This window comes from Syngnathus scovelli, chromosome 3, assembly GCF_024217435.2.
Source record: "Syngnathus scovelli strain Florida chromosome 3, RoL_Ssco_1.2, whole genome shotgun sequence".
Classification (NCBI taxonomy): domain Eukaryota; kingdom Metazoa; phylum Chordata; class Actinopteri; order Syngnathiformes; family Syngnathidae; genus Syngnathus; species Syngnathus scovelli.
The window spans coordinates 15680504-15706143 of record NC_090849.1 but is presented as its reverse complement, the minus strand read 5'-3'; the positions used below and the strand labels follow the sequence as shown (position 1 = coordinate 15706143).

At 39.9% G+C, this 25640-nt stretch overlaps 3 protein-coding genes and 1 long non-coding RNA gene across 5 annotated transcripts in view; 3 read left to right on the top strand and 1 right to left on the bottom strand.

Moving 5' to 3' along the window:
- tcf7l1b (transcription factor 7 like 1b) overlaps positions 1-9867 on the top strand; it is a 30297-nt gene extending 20430 nt beyond the window's left edge. Inside the window, exons 5-12 of one of the 2 annotated variants that reach the window (XM_049762947.1) lie at positions 5514-5649; positions 5861-5963; positions 6245-6328; positions 7534-7677; positions 7764-7926; positions 8031-8138; positions 8225-8276; positions 8703-9867. In XM_049762947.1, the coding sequence (XP_049618904.1) occupies positions 5514-5649; positions 5861-5963; positions 6245-6328; positions 7534-7677; positions 7764-7926; positions 8031-8138; positions 8225-8276; positions 8703-9184 (1272 nt within the window). In that variant the 3' untranslated portion in view covers positions 9185-9867. The remainder of the gene's footprint in view (positions 1-5513; positions 5650-5860; positions 5964-6244; positions 6329-7533; positions 7678-7763; positions 7927-8030; positions 8139-8224; positions 8277-8702) is intronic. The other variant, XM_049762948.1, reaches the window with a different exon arrangement.
- Positions 9868-12887: 3020 nt separating this feature from the next.
- On the top strand, positions 12888-16721 carry tgoln2 (trans-golgi network protein 2). Its single transcript, XM_049763570.2, has 4 exons — positions 12888-13103; positions 13877-14814; positions 14986-15069; positions 15139-16721. The coding sequence occupies exons 1-4, from the start codon at positions 13049-13051 to the stop codon at positions 15142-15144; spliced, it is 1083 nt and encodes a 360-aa protein (XP_049619527.1). The 5' UTR covers positions 12888-13048; the 3' UTR covers positions 15145-16721.
- Positions 16722-16972: 251 nt separating this feature from the next.
- zgc:153044 (uncharacterized protein LOC751678 homolog) lies at positions 16973-17749 on the bottom strand. Its single transcript, XM_049763572.2, has one exon. It carries the CDS (start codon positions 17597-17599, stop codon positions 17054-17056), a length of 546 nt encoding a protein of 181 aa, XP_049619529.1. The 5' UTR covers positions 17600-17749; the 3' UTR covers positions 16973-17053.
- A 3832-nt stretch (positions 17750-21581) lies between these two features.
- On the top strand, positions 21582-25289 carry LOC125993524 (uncharacterized). Its single transcript, XR_007490275.2, has 4 exons — positions 21582-21962; positions 22401-22803; positions 22894-22970; positions 23087-25289. It is a non-coding gene; the product is annotated as an uncharacterized lncRNA (long non-coding RNA).
- The last annotated feature ends 351 nt before the right edge of the window (positions 25290-25640 follow it).

The following is a 25640-nucleotide window of genomic DNA, read 5'->3' as shown; positions in this document are numbered from 1 at the left end:
GTGCTGCTCACTTCATTTTGAAAGATCAAAAAGAGATGAACAATAAAGATTTGGGTCTTTTGGAGAGCTTCTGAGTAGTTTTAGAAAAGAATCAGAAAATAGTAAAAAGTCACAGTTTTGTTTATCACATAAATATTTTTAAAGCCATATCTTAAAGGCATATCTTCTAGTCTATAGGGTATGACCTGTGACTGGCCGATGACCAGTTCAGGGTACAGCCCGCCTCTCCCACCCAATGAAAGCTGGGATGGGCTCCAACACACCAATGACCCTATATAATGCCATGTAATTTAAATATTATTTTATTTGGTAAAATACTGTCATTTATTTTAATTCAATGATATTTACTGACTCTAATGTTGGTAATTTAGGTCTAATACAAAGTAAAGAAAGGGAACATTTAGGAAAACTTCTGAAGATTTTGTAGCGAGGACTCAGATAGGAGACATTCACCATACTTTTCTGGTGACCATTTTATCTAAAGGTGGTAAATGTGCTTACCTTGAGTGAAAGTGTCCTTCCACCTCACTCTAGGCCAGGAGCCCACATTCCCCTCTGGTGTCTCGCCGCCGAGAAGGAGCAAGGCTGATTATGTGCTCATTACTCCAGCTGAGGAGCGTGGATGTAGGAGGGTAGCGGCAGGCTGTCTCTCCGAGCTTGCAGGCTCCCCGTGGCCCCCAACTTATTCACTAATGAGAGCAAAGGGAAGGGTGAGCACCCACAGGGGTCCAAGGATTACTGCCCAGGGCGAAAAGGGAGCGATAGGAGGGAGTGAGAATACATCAGTAGGGGCTGACTTCCACTCATTCCCTAACATGAAGTGCATTGTTTGGTTTTCTTCTAATAATCTACTAGAAAGGACTTAATGATTGTTTCTGGAAAATATTATACAATAGAATACTTGATATGCGTTATGATACTCAGCGTATAAGCTTTTCAACCTACTTGCATAAAAAGAGACTATCCTTCTATGTACGCCAATAAATCCAGTAATTATTCCGTGACATGTTTTTATATTCAAGTTATACTTAAAATATTATTAATGAATCATCACAGTCACAAGTATAATATTAGTTGGAATTATAATACTGTGCTAATTCTGGCAGAGTACAACAAGGGGTAATACTGTACATTGCAAATCATAATAATTGCTAGATAGGAATGTCAGGGAAAGACCAGTTCTATCACTATGCAGATTTGGTCCATAGGGCCTCTATGCAAATCAAAACCTCCTTTGGCCTGAGATCCTCAATTATTCAATAGACAGGTTTGTTTAGCATTCAGCGAGTATTGCATTTGGTCGGAATGCTAGCAATGGGAAGACTGGGCTAAAGGGAATCGTGTTTCTACGAGACAGGCGCTAGGCAAACAACGAGCAAACCCCAAAAGTCCTCATATGTCTTTGTGTTCAACTGGCTGCTTCTTTATGAATAATCCATCAAATGTGCCGCAGGGCCAGGTGATGCAGTACAGGGAACTTGTTATCCAATCAGTGGACTTGAAGAGTGGAGGTGCTGCTGTATGAATTACTCGTGCATCATTTTCAAAAACACATTGATTTGGGTGTACATTGAGGTCGTGGTACTTGGAGTCTTTCGTATAAAAGACCTCTCCTCTTTGTCGGTGCCCTCTGCTGTTATACTCGAGTAGTGGAAGCTGCGGCTCTTCAACGATGTAAAACTGACCAGTATCTGACCTCCAGATGCTTATCAGATCACAACTCAAATAGCTTGACATTGATGCAAGAATTCACTTATTGTTAGCGTTTTTTCGTCCTGTCAACATCTCATAAGTCATTTAGTTAGCAATTACTTCAAGTAATGAAATGATACAGTCAAGAGTAGCGGTCCTCTGATGTCGTCTATGCCTATCTGTATTTGTATATTCTTTAGGCTCAACTGTGAAGTGTGATTAATTCTAAATTATTAGTTTTTAACTGTGGCTGAAGATGCAACCCTGGAAGGTTTTCACTTGTCGGTGTGGTTAGCTTTCACTGGCTCGTGTTTCTTGCCAGAAAGCTGGCTAGCTCTCATCAACCTCCATTCTGGTGGCACAGACGAGTGATTCTCTACCATGTTGTGGTTATCCTGCTGCACCTTTGACTCTTTTCCACCTGCCATGCGGGTTTAGCCATTCATTTTCCCATTCAACTGTAGCAGCCTCAGCGGACCTCCAGCCACTGCTCTGCTGGACAGCGTCCCGTCCATCTCTGTGTTCTGACCACAGCATGGACTCTTTTTGTTTCATTTTTAACGTACTGTAAAGTGTATTTGAGTGTCCAGACAGGAAAGTTATATAAATTAGACAGATTATGATTACTTATATTATTGACAGATTTGTATTTTTATAATGAGGTCTGCAATTAACAAATATTTTATAAATAATTGAATCAGGTTTGTAAATCGAATTTGAAAAAAAAAAAAATAGAACCACATTTTAATTTCTCTCCCTATAGTCAAAACTGGAACATTTGCAAAATTACACAAATTTGAGAATATCTACTGTTGAGAGGTTAAAATTATAGTGATGTAGACAATTTAAACAAAACAATATCTAATTGATTATCTAATTATTATTAAAGTGTTATGTAACACACTTTCAACAGTTCTGTGGAGAATTTCTTGGCTTGCATAATTCAGGGTGGAAAAAAATTGGGATCCATCATGAAATCAAATACATTAGCAGAAATGAACTGAATACTGATCTTTATTATCCCACTTTAAAAAGGAAAGACCTGGCTATTGTATTTGAGTTGAAATTATACGTGTTTTTTCTAGTTAAAATGTATGCAGAATACATGTTAATATTTGTTAATATGGAATGTATTAGGCAAAGAAATTGAGATGATTAGAGTCCCGCAGATGCTGTGCTGATTGTGCGTACCCCTCTTAATTTAATGACCCTTGCGGATTTTCACACCACTAGTTGGCGACTGCGGTAATATGATGCCACTCTGCTCTTTATTATTCTAACCCTGGAATATTGCTGCCATTGACCTTTTCCGAGGCAATGACCAGACGTAAAACACGCGTTGTCTTTGACGAATGGCAGTATTTGTAGCGGTTGATTTTAAAGACATAGGACACGGTCGGTCTCCCTCTCACGTCCGCTTCCTGTTGGCGTTGACAAACAAGGCTTGGATTGCTCAGCATGCCAGGCATTCTTTTCACCCTGTCTTTCCTGGAGTTTTGAAAGGCCTCTGAGCCTCCCACCCAGAATCGCCAAGCATAAAGACACACAAAGCTGCAGGGTTATTCAGTTTGTTCTAAGCTCTCTTCCCCATCGGCTGTTTGCCTAGTAATTCAATTCAGATGTGCAGGATCCAAAAACATGTTTGCTTGAATGAAATCCACCCCTCCACCCACATCGACGAAGGACTGTGCTTTTCTTAGCGCCATTCCAAGTTGGACAGCCAAGCGAGGTACTGCCACCTTGGCCTTTTTAGTTAAGCGTCAGAACTTCTCAGGTTGATTTTCTCTGCACTGGCTCCTTTTCTGTTTGCTTTTTTTTCCCTATTAAAACTTCCTGTTACTATCACTACAAGACCAGTCCTTGCTGTTTTTAAACACCAGCTTAGAGGTATGCACCACTGCGATCTTGTTTGTAGAAAGCACGTCTGTGTAAAGAGCATGGTTTCTATCTGCCATTGTCAATACCATCTGGTTCCAGGTTGTTTGTTATGTGTCCTACCATGTAGATGTTGTTTAGAGGCAAAACACAGCTCGTGTTACATGTGGTTTCCTTAGTACACTTTGGGTCATGAGTACTGCTATATGAAGCTGACATAAGCTGAAGTATTATTAATTTGTACTTTGCACAAATAAAGTCAATTAAGCCATCATTGTTAAGGTTTGAGCTATGATTATGTCATTAATCTTGCTTTTATTGTTGTTGTACCAGTGCTAAGTTTAGATGGAAACAAATATTGAATTCATGTATCCTATAAAAAACAGGTTGTGATAGCTCGGTCATTTTGTCAGGCTGAACTCAAAGGCAGTTTGCAGTTGAAAGTCGTGCTTTCAAACTCCAAGATATGTTTAGAGCACAGTATTGGCGTATTCCAGCCAATGAATTATTAATAGGCAGCATTTCAAATTCTCACTGAACTGCTTCCCAAAATGTGTTGGCACCCAGGTCTAGAGGTCTCAAACAGCCCTCACAATATAGGGAAAATTCCAGCATATCGTACACAAGTAGAACAACAAAGCACAACTCAAATATACATGACATGTGGGAACCTGGGATTCCAACCAAGCAAGTCCACAATAATTCTGGCTTGAAGCTTCATCAAAGCTTCCTCTTAGTTTTAGGGGGAAAAATGTTTTTAGTAAGTAAACGTTGCCCTTAAATGCTTTGGGTCTGCGGAAACTAAAAAATCCTTGAGCAAAGTGAGCTTAATATAGCCATGTTGAACAACAGCAAATATTTTCCTTTCTCCATCTGGCATCACCAGAATCAATGTATCCTTCAGACATTGCAGAAACCAATTTGTTTAAGATTTAAAAGGAGGAAACGGCAGGGCTCTCCTTAAAAAAGGCAAGAAAAAAATGGCGTGGCTGAGATTTGGAACAATTCGAAGCATCGTGAAGTAAGAGCGTGTACAAATGGTTCAATGCAAACCTTGTTCCCTTCCAGACCACGTTGGAGAGACGAGAGGTTGGGAAGGGGGTGGGGAGGGATATTGAAGAAAGGTTAGTCTGGATGAACAAGACTCTTTTCTCCCCCCTCCCTCCCCCCTCCCCACCCCTTGACCCTCCCATGTGACAAGTTGAGCCAACAAGTGCTCTATTCAGCAGGCAGCCAGAGGGAAATGACTGCTAGGCTGAGCGTTGCCTAATGAAAGTAGAAACTGGTTGTTATTAGCTTCATCCTCATTTGGAGTGCCAACTCTGGTCAGAATTTTTGTCGAGAAATGCCCATTTTTTATTGTGATGTTACGTTTGTGCTAAAAAAGAACCATGCTCTAGTAAAGGCAGGTTTTTATCTCAGGATTTGCAGTTCTCCACAAGGAACTTGGAGTGTTTTTGTGAGATTAGGGTCATACGTAGCACAGTGTGCCAGTGTAATCCAACCATTTGTGTCGATTTCCCACATGTCCGTCAACTTACTGCCATCAGACTGAGTGGGAGATGATGTCTCCAGTTGTTTACCGGCATTAAGTTTACTTTAGCCTGATTGTGGGTTACCAGTGTGACATTTGGACACGGTGGTGCTGTTGTTTTTCTAGTTGGACTGAACAAACAGTTCTTTCCTTTGCTAAATGACTGTAATGGTCTTGGCATGCGTCTGCAAGGCTCTTTAAATGTTCTTTGGTTCTGATCCAGATTGCATCAGAGGAACGGTCAGAGTATACACATGCTGAGCATGAAGGCCTTTCACAAATGAAGGCCTATTCCTTTGATTAAACAATAGTACACTGGTGAAATGTTTTGTGGAGAAGCATCAATATTACCCGAGCCAGTGATCTCCTCCTAAACGTTGTCTATTCTTTTTGTTTTTTCTTTAATCAACAGTCAAATAAAGTTCCAGTGGTGCAGCATGCCCACCATGTTCACCCGCTGACACCCCTCATCACATACAGTAATGATCACTTCTCGCCTGGCACGCCACCGTCACACCTCTCTCCGGAAATACTTGACCCAAAGACAGGTAATGCATCATGAATGAAAGTAATGTAATTAATTGATTAATTAAGTGGTTATTGTTGGAATCTATTGTCAATTCTACTACCATGCATAGTGAAGGGTACATTTTTCCATGCATTAAATTCTGTTTGAGAATAATGTCTCACTTAGGCAACTAAAGTATGCTCTGCGCTCATTTTAAAAGTTTTTTTTTTTTTTGTCTGTGACATGTATAGGTATTCCTCGGACACCTCACCCATCAGAACTGTCTCCATACTACCCCTTGTCTCCTGGTGCAGTTGGTTCTATTGCCCACCCGTTAGGCTGGCTCATGCCACAGTAAGTTTTTTACCAGTCTAAAAAAATAACAAACTTAAGTGCAATATTTGTCTTGTGATGCAATGAAAAAAAAATGCTTTAGACTCCAAATACTTGTGATGAGTTATCGGTTACTCACAGGAAAATAGAAACAATTCTGAAACATTCTAGGAATCATTTGCTATGGTGCTTTTCCACAAGCAGGGGATTTGAGTTGATGAGTAGGGGATTAGTTCTGCTAGGCTTGCTGTCAGCTGTGTGTGATCCACCTCACATTTCCCTCACATTCTCCTATCTCCCAGGCAGGGCCAGCACATGTACTCCATCCCTCCTGGGGGATTCCGTCACCCCTATCCAGCACTAGCTATGAATGCATCCATGTCCAGGTGAGTGACCCAAGTTCAGCAACACTTCCACTTTCCCATCATTTGGTTAATGACTTAGGTTTTTGATAAACAATTGGTTCACAAACTATTTTTGGTTCTTGATCAGCCTGGATCTGTAAGTCTTAGTTGTACTTTTTCTTGTGCCACGGAAATATCATTGGCTCAATATGACACATATTACAGTTATCTTTATTATTTTACTCAACTTATCCCTTGCAATGGCTCCAAAGAAACTGAAAACTGCTAGCTATAGTAGTATTAGAAACCTTAAGTTTTTTATTTTTTAATGTTTTACTTGTAACTGAACAACGACAAAATTAATAGGTGCGGCTGCTTTTTTTTTTTTTTTTTACCGAGCACAGACGACTTTCTGCCACCAAATTATCCAATGATGCAACACAGCCCTAAATATGGTAGACATGTATTGTGCTGTTTTCTAAAGAATATGTGGCCTCGGTCAAAGAAGCACTCACAGTGAGAAAACCATGGCTGAGTCATTATAAAAAAAAACACTATGAGTTATTTTGTGCGGTATTGGAGTATTATACAGCATATCTTGGCACGGTACACAATTTACTTAAACAGTTCATGAGTATACAATTCTTATTTTGTCAAATAGCGAATTTCACCAGATCTCTTCCAAACCACTGAATCAACCTCCATATTTAGGGTAAAGCTGACTCAGTCAGTATGCATTTGCTGATTCTGCATCCAACTAAGGAGGGAAACAAGGCTTCGTTGTAGTGTCTGCCATGATACATGCAACTTTACTAAAAGACTTAAAGCCGAGGAATTGTCCAATCTAACAGGCCCTCGTGATAGTTGGGTCATGGTGCTTAATTTCTCCCACAGAGATTCATTGTATAAAAGCATTGGGAAAAAGTGAAAGATACTTTAAAAAGGTGTTCTGTTCTTTGTGGAAGGTCGTTAAAAGAACTCTCCCTGGTCTGGAACATGGCAAGGAAAGTGGTTTCAGGTGTCACGGCCATGCTGTGACCATGGTAGCAACACACTGCTTTCTCTAGCTATTGCTGAATAAAAGGGTCTTTTGAAAAAGTCTTTATTTGAACAAAAAAGCAAGCATGTAACTGTATGATTGTCGTCTAGACAGACCTGAGTTTCAAAGTCGAGACGGTGCAATCTCTCAATGTGGAGTTCATGGACTTTTTTGTTTTGTTTTACTCCCCTCCCCTTTTTGTCCCTAGCTTGGTGTCCAGTCGTTTCTCCCCTCACATGGTGACTCCTCCACCACACAGCCTCCACCAGACCGGCATTCCCCATCCTGCCATTGTGTCGCCAGCCATCAAGCAAGAGCCCAACAGTGACAACACCACCCCATCAATGCACGCGTAAGATGAACTAGCTTTCCGAATTGAAATCCTTTTGCTGTAGCAATCAACTTTATTAACATCATCTCTCCAACGTCTCGGATCAGCAGGAAATCTCCCATCCCTCCCAAGAAAGAAGAGGACAAGAAGCCTCATATCAAAAAGCCTCTGAATGCTTTCATGTTGTATATGAAGGAGATGAGAGCCAAAGTAGTGGCAGAGTGCACTCTGAAAGAGAGTGCTGCCATCAACCAGATCCTCGGAAGACGGGTAAGTGGCCCACGACAGAGGTAGTATGCGTTTTATCTTTTGTCCACTGGGATGTTTGACTAAACCTTTGAAGTACGTATGTATTTCTCTGTTTTTTTCCACAGTGGCATTCCCTGTCAAGAGAGGAACAAGCCAAATACTATGAGCTGGCTAGAAAAGAGCGGCAACTGCACTCCCAGCTCTACCCTGGATGGTCAGCACGAGATAACTACGTGAGTAGGACAATTTCATACGATCTCATTGTTTTTAATCAAAAGTGGAGCCGTGCACATTAAACCCATTTTTATTATGTGTGCAGGGAAAACGGAAAAAGAGGAAGAGGGACAATAAACCAGAGTCTAAACCAGAAGGTAATGAATCTCTCACTTATAGTTCCCTATGTAACAAAGCTCAAGTGCAATGAATACTCTGTATATACTTTTGTTTTGTCAATTTTCTTCTCTAACACTACCTTCTTCAATCTATACTTTGACAAGCAGCTTATGAGGTACAGTGCCAATAGTGGCAGGTATGTCTGCTGTTGTACAACAAATATAAGTTGCCTAAACTCTAAGGGCCCTCTACATTTGAGTGTATCATGCTTTTTTAATTCATTCATGTGAACCCGTTGAGTATTTAACATTTTTCACTTTGCAAGGTGAACATTTCATTGCTTCCATCCCCACTGTTTTAATAATCACTCGTCGACTTCTGTCTCTGGCGGCGTTGAGGGACGTTTTCAAGCCAGCGTCAGATCCATTATTCAAATGCTTCCATCTCTCCTTTGTGTTTGTCAGACTTCTCAATAAGAAGCAAGAAACAGTGCGTTCAGTACCTGCCTTCAGAGAAGATGTGCGACAGCCCGGCATCTTCCCACGGAAGCATGTTGGATTCACCGGCCACCCCCTCCGCAGCGCTGGCCTCCCCGGCCGCTCCTGCAGCCACTCACTCGGAGCAGGCCCAGCCGCTATCGCTCACTACCAAACCAGAGGGGCGCATGCACCACCACTTCTCTGTACTTGGAAAAGCTTCAGGAGGATCATCTTCCGCCTCCTCATCTTCCTCCTCATCTTCTTCCTCACAGCCGACCATTTCCATCCCAATCGGTACATCCGGTAGCCAGTCGACTACACCCATTCTGACCCGGCCGATCCCCTTCACATCTCTGCATCCTTCCATGCTCTCACCCCCCTCGCCTTTCCATCAGGCAGCCCTTCACCCCCACCATGCCCTGTTCCAATCGCAGCCATTGTCCTTGGTTACCAAACCAACTGAATAAATCTACAAAAACACATTTTCTACCATTTTTAAAGAGGAAGTCAACACCATTTTTGTAATAATGTTATGTGCAGCCCATCTAATCCAAACAGGATCTTCTTATCAATGTTTTGTTTGTGGAATATGAATTAAACAGGCAAAATCCACCTGTTTTGAGATGAATAAAAACGGATGAATTTTGCTGCTTAACTCATATTCCACTGATACAATATAAATCAGAATGCCGTGTTCAGACGAGTGGGGGCATGTACATTATTGTGAAGAATTTTGGGGGGTTAACTTCCTCTTTAAGCTGTATATTGCTTCTCTTTAAGATAGGTAGTAAAGCAACCTTTTTTCTAAATAAAGAAAAGGAAGAAATATTGGTCAATATTTGACTGTCTCCTTTTCTAGACCCCTTAAAGAAATAAAATGTATTTTTTGTAAAGTTCACTGCAGAACCGCTTTCGTTTTGATGCATTTATCCAACAAACCTCTTGTATAAAAGAACCAATGTACATAGAGTTTCTTTATAAAAACAAAAATCGAACAAAAACACATATTCTTTGTAGCCAAAATCTGATTAATGTTAGCATTGTTTTGTTCTTGAGCTGGCCAATAATTTTGCAGCCCTGTTTTCAATTCACGTGTGTGCCCCTTCTTTGACATGTTAAATAAACATTTGAAATTGTTTCTTACAGAAAATGTTTCCTGTTTTTCATTTTAGTCGATGCGTTTGATAAAATGGATTTTTATGCTGTGATATGGTCATGGTTAATACTCTCGTGACCACAATAAAAGCTTTATTTAGAAGTGTTTTATGAAACTCACACTTAAATTATGGTCCAGAACAATATTGTTTGTTTGAAACTGGAAATACAAATCTTGCTGAAGCTGCCACAAGGTTTAATGTTTAATAAAGCACAATTAGGCAAATCACATTGGATAATGAGAACCCGCACCAGGCTGACAAAAACTTAAGCCTGAAGTAAACACAAATAAAATAATAATGAACATCTGCTCATTCTCAACATATAGTGTCCCATATCAATGACAAAAAAGGAGGTCAACCCAGCACAGTGAAACCTGCTTGGGATCTCTTTTCCTCTTGCACTTTTACTGCATCTTTATTCACCATTTGGCAAGCAGCTTAGGCTTTAATTAATTCAGAGGTAATGGGTTGTAGCCCTTGGGACCTCATTAGGCATTTCAATTAGTGAAAAACACACAAGGTAGGTTACAGTTTTTGGTGCCTTTGGAGATGAAGCGTTATGCCAGAGATGGGCCAATTATGTTGGAGTGTGGGGACTAACCTGGACAAACACTGATGCCACCCCAACATCTTTGCTTGGATGCATCAGTAACATCTAGTGGAGTACTTGAGGGCTGGAAAATCGACCCAATAAATGTGTTGCCAATGAAAGCAGAGATTGTTATGATAAATAATACACCAAGCTTGTAAGTGGAGAACTGTGCAATCTTAATGTGGTCCAATAAGAGCATTATAAAAGAATAAAATATACTATTACAAATATATTAATTGTCAAACTGCACAATATCATAATGAAAGTGTGTGAAATGTGTTAGTTTCCTACATGAGTCACACATACACTAGAAAAACCTCAGAAAGCTTTACAATAATAAACATATTGCTAAAGTTGAAATTAATAGTACAAAATGTCAATTAAAACAGAACATTTTTAATGTAAACGTATAATTGATTAATACAGCTCTTGTATTAGATTAGATAATGTAATATATGATATCAGTTACTACTGAGCCTGTAAAAAAAAAAAAAACATCACAATGAATACTATCAATCCTCTTTGTTTAGTTATAAACAAATAGCAGCCGTAAAAAATTCCAATATGTTTTTGCAATCTTTTATTCAAGGCCGAAACGTGATGCCGCAGCAGCTGACCCTAAGCCTGTCACTTAAACCTCACAATGTGTCACTTAAATCATAGGTAACGAGTTGTCAAAACAGTCAGCAACTCATGTCTCCCCAAGGCCACACATGGAGTCGACTAAGCCGGAGGTACCCTTATTATGATATTATAAGAAGGAACTCAAAATATGCCGCTTATTTCAGACTGTTCATCATCTCAAAGGTAATAACATTGGCGACGACAGCACAAGTGAAAGAAACTCAATATAGGAGCTGCATCAATGTAACTGCTTAATCTGGTCAGGAAAGTGTTTTGCAACATATTTACTGTAGCCGTTGTAGTTCGTAGCACTATTTGATATTAAAAGAACTGACAGACATTGTTTTTTTTTAATTTAATGTGCAAGAAGAAATATGTGAACCCTATGAAATTCACACATATTTCTGCAGAAATTGGTCATAATTTGATGTGATCTTCATCAAATCAACACATCCTTTTTCAAATACCATGAGTTGGCTTCTGCCTTTGTGGAGCTACGTATGGCTGGTAGTGAGCTTAAGAACCTTGTTAATGTATTATTCATACCGATTTGACCTCATAGATGGAAATGCTAATGTTTGTCAAGAATGAGAGGGATTATTGGACTTTTCAAATGTCAAATAGCACAATTAAGACATATTCATTACAAGACCCAAGATCCCTGACACCACGCTGAGATGTAAAATACCTTAAATTAACATTAGAAGATGGATCTTATCTCATATATTACCATTACTCGAGCATACATTTATTTATAGGATGCCTTAAAGGTATTCAGTGGGAAACTTGAATAATTTTTCGTATGTTATCTTGTATCATGTAAATTGCCTAAAATATAATTTTATTTATAGCCCATACAGTGCATGCCTCCTTCTATCAAACACTGACAGGAATATAAATTATTGAATAAAATAGTTATGCTGTGCAGATTGCTGTAGAAACAAGACAGGGAAATGCATCACATGCAGTATTTTTTTTTATCATTCTCTGTATGTCTTTTGGCAATAATTACATTCATCTTGTCGTTCTGAGGTTGTGGGTTTGAATCCGGGCTCTGGCCTTGTGCACGCTCTGACCTTCATCCAGGTACAATAGTTTTCTCCCACAAAAACATGCATGGTAGGTCAAGTGAAGATTCTAAATTGTCCATTCTAGGAGTGAATGGTTGTCTATGTGGGCTCTATGGTATGTTAGCGATCAATCCGGGAGTACCCCACCACATAATTTTCATTATGTGCATCCACTCTCCCTTGGTCTAGCAATGGGATGAATAGATGGCCTTCAGACTCATGACTCACCTGATCTCCTCCAGATGCTAGCTAGGCATGGGAAGACACTATCAATGTACTTGTAAGTCATTTGAGGGAGTGATTCTACATTCTTGCACATGCATTTCTGCTCTCCCTAACATGCCATCCTCAAAGTAATGGCAGGAGGTAAAATGCAAGGATGTCTACATTTAAGAATAACTTATGTGGAAAATGAAGATGGACACATTTTTATGCAATAATTCTGGGAAAGGTGAGGAAAATGATAAAAAAAAAACTCATGATGGTTACTTTAAAGGTTGTTTCTCATTGAAACAACAGTGCCTCAATTATTAGCCATACACGCTTGTCTTTTTTTCCACGAGGATTCGTCAAGTACAAGTTTTCATTTTTTTGAAAAGGGTGAAAAAAGAGTTGCGTCCTCGCGATATAGCACTGACATCTAGCGGGGAATTTAATATGATCATTTACATAACTTCTGCCTCCAGGCTCTTGATGTCAGTGACGAGCATTTCGTGTGTAAACGGAACATAGAAGAAGACTCTGATGCGTACACGGAAGAAAGAAGCAGACGTGCTTCTGACGCTGTCAAAGCTGAGGTGTCCGCTTGTATTTGTCAACGCGGATTTTCACCTTAGCAAAAAGATTTGATCGACTGGTTTGATTCGTTAGCTTTCCATTGCTGACATCATGAGGTTTATTTTCTTGGCATGTGTTACAGTTGTGTTTTCCTCCAACGTGATAGGTGAGTGGCGTTTTACATGTAAGCGTCGTTCTTAACATTGTATTGTGTTGTATCTTTCGTCGATTGAAGTGATTGTTATTCAAGTAAACTCAGCAGGGCAGCGATATGAATTAGATGAGACACAGTAATAGTGTCAAAAAACTCAACTGTAACGACGATGCGGGGGGGAAGCATTTTAATGTTCTTCCGCATTTGATGTGGAACTGTGTAGACCAGTGTCTTAGATGAATATCATAATCAATAAACTTAAATTTATATTTGAACTGACGTTTCATTTCAGAAAGGTCTATTAAAACTTCAATCTCCGACAACAATGTTGACTCCTACCCTAAGAAATCAATTAAACCATTAGCAGGACATTAGTGACGATAGAATAAAAGGAACGGTATACATTACCTCATCTGTTCAATTGATTGTGATGCGGAAAAACCGTGCCACTGACGTAATTGAAGCTAATCATATTGTATCAGACTGGCTTCAAAAGTATGGTGAATATTTTTTATCGTTGGCATTTGACAACCATAAAGTATATTGTTGTGGCTTTAATGATGGAGATACATGAATGAATAAATGGTGGGAGACAATTCATTCTAATTCGGAAACACCTTTTATATTATTGAAGCTCTTGGAGACTGAATCAAGGAATACATTATTTTATTGGCATGATCTATTCAGAGAAATAAAATGATACGATTCCATGATGGCCTGAAATTCATGATTAGGTTCCTTGTTTGGTTTTGAAGGGAAATAATCATTGTATTCTTTTTTTGTAGGGGCCACAGCACTTTCTGATAAGGATAAACATGACTCGGTTACATCAGTCAATCAAAAGGTCGGATCTGATCAGCAAGATCTGCATCTTCACCATGATGTTAATGCACCTGAAAAGAAGGCCCTGGAAGGCTTAGAGCCGCCTCAACCTCCCACACAGAAAGAGACAAAGGATAAGGTTAATGAGGGTTTGCCAGTGCAAGACCAGGTGCCTGAAGCAGTTAAAAAGAACGATTTGTCGAAAGAAGCTTCCAAGAGCAAAATAACTCCGGCGGCTCCAGAGATCAAAGAAAAGATCACAGAGGTCATAATATCAGCGGACCACAAAAAGGACGCAAAATCAGGAAATGAATTGGAGACGCATACCGAACCTGTAAATTCAGGAAGAGAGACCACAGCCAAGCCAAAACCTACAGTAGAGCTTACACAGGAGGCAAAAACGGAGGGAGACGTGGGGTTAAAATCAGAAGAACCTGGAAACAACGTGGAACTTGAAGGGAAAGCTGAACAGGAACACAAGTCAGCAGAACACACAGAAGAGAAACTAGGAAATCATGGAACGGAGGATGAATCAGAAGGAAATCCTGAAAAAGATAAATCAACAGAGCACACAGAAAATGAAAAACCAGGAGAGCACGCAGAGGAGAACGAACAAGGAGAGCACGCAAAGGAGACCAAGCAGGAAGTGGAGCCTGGAAAAGCCACATCGAAAGAAGAGCATGCAGAGGACAAATCAAACGCAAATCAGGGCAAGACGACACAAGTGAAAAAAGCTGACAGTGATGGAAAACCTGGAGATGAAGGTGCAAATAAGAAAACAGGAGGCAACCATCAGTATGGCAGAAATGATGAGATAGAAAGTAGTCATTTCTTTGCATACCTCGTCTCGACGGCAGTGGTGGTTGCTGTGCTCTACATCGCTTACCACAACAAGCGCAAGGTACGTGGCCTCTGAAAATCTGTTTTTCACACTTGGAAAACAAGCTACATTGGCATAAAAGCACCACATGGAAGTATTTATATTTCACACAATACAACAAAAATAAATTCTAACTTTGCCGCCGGATACTCTCATCCAATACTAACAAATGTTTTGCTTAAACCCCCCCAGATAATTGCATTTGTTTTGGAAGGAAAGAGATCAAGATCTACCCGTCGACCAAAATCTACTGACTACCAAAAGTTGGAACAGCAGGTAAGGTGGTGGTTGTTGTTGTTTTTTAAATTTGATTAAACAATTTTATTTTGTTTCTCCCTCTCTCAGTTGTAATCAGATGCTGTGGCCTTGAGACACTGAATGCACTGTTTGATGGCGTAAGAGGAAGTGAGCGTTTGAACGGACTTGACATTTTGGCTCATGAAGATGTTCTATTTTGTAAATGGATGCTTATTGCTTGACTATGCATAAGATGACACTATTGCCTTATTGACAGTGAAACATAGTGATAGTTGATGAAATACGCATGCAGTGTTTGCACCTTTGTCTTCTTTTTTCCACTTTAATTATGAGAAACCAGACTCAGGATATTTCAGTAGCTGATGAGAGAGAGAGAGAGAGAGAGCTTTATTTGTTTTCCCATGCTATTTACTTGCTTTGTTTGAACAACTCCAATTGCACTTTGAGCCAAATATGACTCCTTGTAAAAAATATGAAATATTTTATCACTTGTTAAATATGGTCCGGAGCTACCTTATTAAAATATCCATGTATTTGCATCCCTTTCCAAGAATTAAGATTCTTTGGTAGCGTTTTTGTCATTTATAGCACCAAGACTAGAAGCAGCAAGACTCATGAATGTTTGATCGTATGATAATGTCGTCAAATGCAAGTTTACGCGCCGCACCTTTCTTATATTCATACATTCAAGCATTGAAATTTGTAATGAGAGGACAGAAGCAAGATAGCTACCATAAAATCCTGTGAATAACAAACATCTTGTATAAGCTATGGTCCTCCTATTTACTGATTTCCTTTTATTCTCAGACTGAATATGTTAGTAAAGATTCAAAACATCCCAATACTGCGTGAATACATTTAAATCCAAATTGAAACATATGCTATCCCATACTTATGACTAAAATATTTTTAAAATCATGTCATAAAACCTGCAGCCTTGGAAATTTTTGCAATAGTATTGCAAAATGATCTCAAAAACCTTACACTCATATTTGCTTTGTTGAAAGTGCATTTAATTGTAGTATGTGAAGAATATTGAATTGACTTGCGTCGCTGTAAATCAGTGATATTTTTCCAACCCCTTGGCATTGTCGAAGTACTGAAGTGTCTAATCAATGTGATTTTTTGGGGGGTCCTTTTTAATCCTCCTGTATGAATACCACTATCCTTTTGTTTGCCACACTTATAAATTTGTAATGAAAGGGGAAGGCAAAATAACTCATTCCTGAAAATGCTTGATTTTGGTTCTGTATTGGATGATGTTTGAAGACTATCCTGTTGTAAATGAAACTGCATTTCTCCCATTTGCTGCCTTCAATGAGAATTGAACTGATTTTTGAAAGCAAACTGACCAACAAATGCATTGCTTAAAAGGTGGTAGAACTTTGGGGGGGAATGAATGATGGGGTAAATAATGTAGACGATAGTCTTGTCTGTGCCAAATAGGAAAACGTTTCAGTGTATTTTATTGAGTTTGACATTGTATTCTAGGAACATCATTTCCAAATTGCTTGACATTGTATTCTAGGAACACCATTTCCAAATGGCAGTGGTTATCATTTATGAAGGAAAAGTCTGTCTGGTTGTGTATGGCCATACTTTTTAATATATCTGGCTAAAATGTTTGGAACACCCTGTTGTCAAAAATAAAGGGTTTTATGATCTTTAAAGTTGTGATGGAGTTTTTCCCCCGTTAGCTCCACATCACGGACCTAGCGATGGAAAGCATAATAAAGTAGGCCGTGGTTATGCCTGAAGTTGAAATGAGAAGCATGATAATAAAGTAGGTTGTGGTTATTTCTGCCTGAAGTTAATATGAGAACAATAATGCACAAGCAGCTGAACATTTTTGCAGAAAACACAGTGCACAATGCAGCATGTTAAATTCTTCAGAATGTTCAATTTGATTAAAACCAAGCAGTTTAAAAGCACGTTTTAATGCAGTTCTTCAATTAGTAGATACAGTTCACATTAAAAAAAGTACACGAGAAGCAGCAGGCTGTCAGAGTGGCATCATATTTCTGGCCTCCTTTTCATACACATCAGGGATCTCACCCATGGACGATGATACCATCCGGACAGACGTGCACCCACGAAGCTCCTCTTCATAGTGAATTAATTGCTTCCAGAAACCATTATTGGGCCTCGCCATGGGCCGACAGGTCTTGAGCCAAGCGTGTGCCTCCAACAAAGTCACACCGCGGTGCTTGACTAGAAAAGCCATGCAGAATGCAGCTGAGCGGCTCACCCCGGCGTTGCAGTGCACCAATGTGCGACCACCACTCTGCGCAACGTGCTGTATTTTATCTGCCACCTCGTCGAAGTGGTCGCCGAGTCGTGTGGACGGTGAGTCAGACAAGGGAATGTGGACGTACTCCACACCGTGGAAACCTGCACTGCTGCTTTTGGTCTCTGTGACGTTTATGATGCATGTTATTTTGTTCGCACTCACCAGAGAGGCGCGACTCGCCGCTCTGCCGTTACTCACGTAAAGATGTTCAGTGACTCGACACAGGCCAGAAAGACCCGTAGCGACCGGCGGATGCATCACACCATCAGTAAAGCTCCATAAATTTGACCGAATTCTATGTCAACCAGTCAAAACATGCCCGGGAGAAGCGATGGCATATTACTTCCGGTGTTACATGTCAAGTTGCTCCCATGTTATTTTGCTCCCCGTCTCGAGTTACGACTGTTATTGTAAGGCGAATTACGCAGTTTTGTGTTTCGCGGCTGCAGATTCGTCACAGCGACTTGGAACTTCCCTGATTCCAAAACTGTTGAAATTCTCAATAAAAACGCTGAACGAAACGTCTCGTTTGCATTTCCTACTGGCAGCAAAAAATACTTAAAAAAATAATAATAGAAAAGTCATCAATGGGATTTGAACAGGTGAGGCAAAGAAACAAGAAAAGTTTACTTGAAAGAGCCTTAAGCGCTGTGTTATAGTGACACACAGCAAATATTACAGATAATGTTCAATATAGCCAACAACACTAAATTACCCGGCAAGGGTATGCGTTGATCCGAATGTTACCATTACCTGATGGGAGTTTTATATATATATATATATATATATATATATATATATATATATATATATATATATATAAACACGCATATAAGTGTTAAAAAAAAGAAAGAAAAAGTGGCTCCAGACCATTTTAGCCAATTTAGATGTAATGTGCATGTTAACAAAAAGGTCAAAACTGCATAAAAGATATACATTTACAACGTCGCCCTACAGCGTCATAACTGACATTTAATGCTTTGCGCCTGCAGACTTTAAAGATGATAATGAAACATAACGACGACCATACTATAGCGCACATGCAGACATGAGGAGCGTAGAATTAAAATAACCTCTCGATTTTATTCCATTAGTATGGTGAAGAATTGAACTGCAAACGCATCCAAAATGAAAAACCATGTCACGAGTGCAGCATAGTTAATGCTGATGACTTTGAGTTCAACAAGTCTCTGGTCTATTCGCTTGAGCTGCTCCATTAAACCATATAGTGTACCATACATTGTTCCATGGTGTAGTGGTTAGCACTCAGGGCCCTCCCCCAAGAGACCACAGTTCAAATCCCGATGGGACTCAGTAAATATTTTATCATGGAAAAATATGAACGTGCCACACCCGCCCTCACCCCTACTTTCTGATTGGCTGTTTAATCTATGACGTCACTCGGACACTCCATAAGGACACCGCCATTTTCAGGAGTTCCTAATAACAGGCCACTTCATTAGGGAAAAATCATAGTCAAAGCTTAAATGAAAGTGAAAAGTGCCACACCCGCCCTCACCCCCACTTTCTGATTGGCTGTTTGATCTGTGACGTCACCCGGACGCTCCATTAGGTACACCGCCATTTTCAAGTGTACCTAATAACAGGCCACTTTATTAGGGAAATATCATGGTCAAAGGTCACAGTTGTCAAGCTCTAGTCCTCGGGGCCGCGTTCCAACATGTTTTCCAAGTGACCCTCGTTAAGCGCAGGTGCGTGAAAACTTTTAGCTTCTTTCACGGTCAAAAGGAGCTAAAAGTTTTCCCGCACCTGCACTTAACGAGGGAATCACACGGACACTCCATTAGGTACACCGCCATTTTCAAGTGTACCTAATAGCAGGCCACTTTATTAGGGAAATATCATGGTCAAAGGTCACAGTTGTCAAGCTCTAGTCCTCGGGGCCGCGTTCCAACATGTTTTCCAAGTGACCCTCGTTAAGCGCAGGTGCGTGAAAACTTTTAGCTTCTTTCACGGTCAAAAGGAGCTAAAAGTTTTCCCGCACCTGCACTTAACGAGGGAATCACACGGACACTCCATTAGGTACACCGCCATTTTCAAGTGTACCTAATAACAGGCCACTTTATTAGGGAAATATCATGGTCAAAGGTCACAGTTGTCAAGCTCTAGTCCTCGGGGCCGCGTTCCAACATGTTTTCCAAGTGACCCTCGTTAAGCGCAGGTGCGTGAAAACTTTTAGCTTCTTTCACGGTCAAAAGGAGCTAAAAGTTTTCCCGCACCTGCACTTAACGAGGGAATCACACGGACACTCCATTAGGTACACCGCCATTTTCAAGTGTACCTAATAGCAGGCCACTTTATTAGGGAAATATCATGGTCAAAGGTCACAGTTGTCAAGCTCTAGTCCTCGGGGCCGCGTTCCAACATGTTTTCCAAGTGACCCTCGTTAAGCGCAGGTGCGTGAAAACTTTTAGCTTCTTTCACGGTCAAAAGGAGCTAAAAGTTTTCACGCACCTGCACTTAACGAGGTAATCACACGGACACTCCATTAGGTACACCGCCATTTTCAAGTGTACCTAATAACAGGCCACTTTATTAGGGAAATATCATGGTCAAAGGTCACAGTTGTCAAGCTCTAGTCCTCGGGCCGCATTCCAACATGTTTTCCAAGTGACCCTCGTTAAGCGCAGGTGCGTGAAAACTTTTAGCTTCTTTCACGGTCAAAAGGAGCTAAAAGTTTTCCCGCACCTGCACTTAACGAGGGAATCACACGGACACTCCATTAGGTACACCGCCATTTTCTAGTGTACCTAATAACAAGCCACTTTATTAGGGAAATACACGAGGTCAATCTTGGAAAATATATATGGTTTTATGGAGCAGCTCACAAGCAAATGGTTATATGGGGCAGCACACGTGCAACTGTGATGCAAATGTTTCTATGATAAAATGCTGTTGTTCTCACTGGGATTTGAACCCAGGTCTTCAGAGTGAGAGTCCAGGGCACAAACCACTACACCATGGTACCCTTGCTCAAATAGCATGGAATATATATGGTTTTAAGGAGCAGCGCACAAGCAAATGGTTATATGAGATAGCACACGAGCAACTGTGTTGCAAATTTTTCCATGGTAAAATATTGTAGTGTTCACTGTGATTTGAACCCGGGTTGCTGTGGTGAGAGTAAGGAGCACTAACCACTACACTATGGAAGCCTCGCTCACTCAGCATGGAATATGTATGGTTTTATTTTCTTTATAAGCACTTATATGGAGGAAGAAAAAAAACCTCCATGCGCACTCCTCTCTGTTAGAACTTGCTTACCTTAAAGCTTACCATAACAGTCGTAACTCGAGACGGGAAGTAAGCTATGGGAGCAACTTGACATGTAACACCGGTTTTAAGGCAACCAATAGGAGGAGAGGTTCTACTTTGTGCACGTTGTCGCCCCCAGCTGTGCAAGATGTTAAATACATACGTGAAGGCATCTCCCTTTTTCATTCAGTACTGGTTAATTGCGGTATTCTGTACTGTACAGATAACTTACAAGAACTAAAAAGTAAAAGTCAGAACGGATTTAACTGATTTACTTACTAAAAAACAGTGGCGTCAAAATGAAGTTTTATGTAAATTAGGCTGCTTAATACTGCTTAATATCAGTTTTTAAATCACAGATGCAAATAAACTTGTCTTGATTTTTTTACGCGTAACCCAAATCTACCCTCGTTATTTCTCAAACACATATTATTATTATCATTATTAGTATATAAATATAATAAAAATACAAATATAAAAATATAATATAATGTGCAATTTAGTAATACATTTAGTTATGCTGTATTCATAAATTAGAGATTAGGTTCAGCAACAGGTGTATTTTTTTCTTAAAACTTCATAGCTATAAAATCACAAAGCATGATAAAACCCACATTGTGCAAGCTATTATCATTCGAACTTTAATTTATTTTGTGGTTACAATGAAGTTTAGAGTATAATTTTTTTTGTAAATGTACAATGTATATGTAAAGCAAAAGCATTGTCTGATTTTTATTGGTTAATTTTCACAATATTTCCTATTTATTATTACTTTTGTCATACTTTTGTGACCACTGTGGGTTTTACTTTCATTAACAGAGGGATACCAATAATTTTTTTCCATGGGCGTATGTTTGAAAATATACCAATTAACGGCGTCACAAATGTCTGCTTATACTCCTGCACAATGGTACCAAGAATAGTAGTGTTTCTTGTTCGAGGTGGTGGCTGGGGGTGTTGATACCCGAAGGCAGTCCTCGGTTGCCCAGGAAACAGATGGCGGATGAAGGGCGCACATACAAAAGAGCGCAAACCTGTAGCAGCAGCTGGGGAGCGGCTCCACTGACTTATTCATGTCGACGCAGCCTCTCGCAGCCAAGCCGGTCTTTTGTTTCGGGACTTACCCACATTATCCAGTGCTCCTAACTGGGTTGTGCGCAGCTGCTCCCGGCACTCCCACTTGGGCTTGCAGCAGCTCTGCAGCTGAACACTATGTAGGAGCGACCATCTCGCTCTTTTACTGCAGGGAACAACATGGTGCCTGTTTGTCATGTTGGCTGCTTTAGTGAGATATCTAATACAATCACGCCGACGTTGTGGGAGATGTGCAACCTGCAGATGACTGGTAAGTAAAAGATCCATGCTATATGGGGATGTATTTGTAAGCATTGGATTTCATTTATAGCATCCTACTGCGTGCGGCACGGTCGGCTCAGTTTGTCATTTCTTAAATATATATAACAACAGCATCAATCTTTGCTGTGACAGAGAAGTCAGTATGATTATACTGTTGTGCTTATAGGGCATAATCATAATTGTTCTCAATATACAGTGATTTGTTTATGTTTTATCATAACAGCATTTCCCTCATGTAAGCGGCTGCATGCACATAAATTGACTCCGGGGCTTTTTTTATTGCCAAATTAAGTGACCTAAATTCAACACTAAGCTTAGCCTGCAGCTTCCTGAAAAAAGGTTGCTGCATGATGTTGAGGGGAAAATCTCAATTCAAATTCTATTTTGTATTCAAATGCTATTGCTGTTGTATGCTTATGATTTTTAGGAAGTAGTCTGCTGGGATTTACTGGATTCAACCTCAAGGACTGTTGACCGGACATCAATTCAGGCCACTGGAACCGCAGCTGGACAGGTTATGTGCTCAAGACTATATTTTCTAATTACACCCAAGAGAGGGGCTCGTTTGATATTGATATTTTGTTTGTTCAAATCAATGTGAAATATTTGGTGTGGTAGCTGTATATGTAATTTCATTAATTTATGGATTGACATCATCAAGGAGTGGCTTGAGAGGACTGCAGTTTTTTTGTAGCTTTTTGTACAGATTCGTGTTGTGTGTCCCTGTCAGTTACATGGATAGACAGCAGTTTTGGTCTCACTTTGGACACATTGTGCTACTGTGCTGAGGACATCGCTTCAATGACTCGCCCTGGGCTGCCTCAATGACGGTAAATAAAGCCTCTGCATATCTAAATTGAGAGAATTTTAATCTCCACCTCACTTATTTTATATTTACTCTGTATTGTATGTATTTACAGTATTTGCAAGGGTGCGATTTGTGCATATACTGTAGATTGGAACAGCAGCGATGTGTTGCCATATGATGTCTATTATGGTGAGAAGTTCACAAACACAATTCATAGTTTGGTCAAACTTATAACCTCACCTAATGAATACATTCTTATCGGTTCGAGAGACGTTTGACTTAGTGTCATGTATTTTCTCCTGCAGTGGGATACTGGACCACCGAGTCCCTGCTACCCTGGATGAATCGACTTTTAATGCTTTTGTGTGTCACTGAACAATGCATTTGAGGGATCAGATTTCTTCCTTTCTATCTGTTGGAAAGAGAAATAGATCCAGTTTTCAGCATGGAGATGGTGTCATGTGACAATACTCCATCCTTTCTCTTTCAAAGAGGCACATAAATCCTAAACTAGCTTTATCAACCACTTTTTTGCACATGCAAAAGCCACTGTGGCTGCCAAGACTTTTATTTTCTGCTGTGTGCAATGACATCCCCTTGTTGTTTTGGTTACCTCCCCGATTAGTTGCTCTCTTTCTCCTGGAAGAAGACATTGAAATTCAACAGAAGTCATTCAACGAATAGCTTACATAGTTCTTGTCAATCAAAATACCTACCCAAATATTTTCTATATTTTTGCCTAAAAAAAATCCCCCACTTTCAAAATGTGTATGATAATCTTAGCCAGCTTTGACTATCATAGATAGTGCAACGTGGCCATTTCACTTAAGCGTGAATCTGTGTGAACGCACGTCTGTATGCATGTGCAATATTTCTGTATCTTTGCGTGTCCGTGTGCATGTTTACAAGTTCTAGCTACAGAATGCACCAGACCCCGGACAAAATATTCAGAAATAATTATTTGGCATTTTGCCCTCACTACTAATCAAACTATAGTAATAACCTAAATCTAAACATCTAGAGGATACTTGTGAATAATCACAAGAATGCCGCCAAAAGACTGACTTGTGTCTGATTCCTAAACAAAAGTCAGCATATGCTAATAATAACGCCAACACATTTTTACAGAGGTCTGGATTATACTAACATTATCTCCCTAACAAGACTAATTTCTGCTAACAGTGTGATGACTACTAACCTCTCCGCTCAGTGCTATTGGCTGGCCTCACACTCAGTGACTAACCCTCTGCTTTGTGGCCGCAAACACATACAAACCCTCTCCTCTCTCTTGATCCTGCAACCCCTCTTCTACAAAAACTATTCCGGCTGATCGTGACAGAAGGACATCAAATATAAACATGAGCTGAGTGCATCAAGAAGGGTTTCAAGATTTGGGGAGGAAATGGCATGAGCCAGAAGCAGGAAAATGGCTTATCAAACCTGGCTTGACCACAAAGTCCACAAAAATTTTGTGATGGATTGTGTCACACTTGAGGCCGAAGTCAGAGAATCACAAGTGTGTGTGACTTTGTGTGCACGGTGTGGTCAAGCTTTGCAGGTGAGTGCCTTAATTGTTGTCACCAAGGGCAACGTTACTAACTCCCTCTGATACTAACAATGGCACCGTTGCCAAGTACTAACATCTCTGCTCTGCATATCTTTTTATTCTTCTCCCATTTTCCAAATCAAAATATCTCTCTGTCCTTGTTGATTAACAGACTAAAGCATGGCCTGTGTTAACAAGAATTATGTTTGAAATCTTAATGACAACTCATCATTTGTGTATGGAACACAACAGTTTTCCACAAGCTACTAACATTCTTGGAAATATGACAAATACTAACCTGAAAGCTTTAAATAACTAACAAACTAACATACTAATTAACTAACAAAGACACTGACTAACCTTTGAGCTTGATAACTGAATCGCTCGTCATGCGGCCATGTAATAGAAATTGCGTCACATACTGAGCGTGCTAACAAGGTTGAACGTAACCTACTTAAGTCGGATGTGAGCGCAGATGAGTGAGTGGGTGGGCACATATGGAGGACTTAGTCTGTTTCCCTGATTTTCCATCCTAAGGAATATTTTTAGTGCAGTAATTAAGAGCGAGAATATGATGCAAAATGTTGTCACGACTCTCTCTTATGACAATGCCTCATTTATTTTGGCTGAGAATCAAAGCGGTTGGCTCTGTTCTGTACCTTAAATGCCATCCAATCATCATTCTTCAACAACTCTTACAGAAAAATATAAAAATCATGTTCTTCATGTTATTCATGTAGTTAGAGATTCCAATCATAGTTCTACTGTCCCTGTACGTAATGCTACAAATTGCAGTATGCATTAAACAAACATTTGAAGGTGACCACTGTAAATCCCCTAAAAATATTTATACATGCACAATGATATTACCAAGCAATCAAGTGGTTTGACATGATGTAAATTATGCTAATACACTTTTGGACTCAGATTAGTTGCATTACGTAATAAACAGGTTTACTGTTTGTGGCATTGTGTTATATGGCTTGTGAAAAGCTCACACTTCAAGTTATGATGTACTCAGAGACAAAAGAACCATCATTTGTGAAACCATACACAAAAAAGCATACATTATGAAGGCACTCAGTGCAGAGCTCCACCAAGGTCTGCATACCCCAAAGGTATATCTGGAAAAGGGAATCCATTTAGTCAATCTTTTTTTCTGTACTGTTCGTGAAGGCCCACCTGTGTCCATTTAGTACATTGGTTTTCTTTCGTTTTATTTATTTTTTTCCCAACATATAAATTAAATTCTGTTAATAAAGAAACACTATGCACGTCAAAATACTCAAAATGAAAAATACCTGAATGAGATG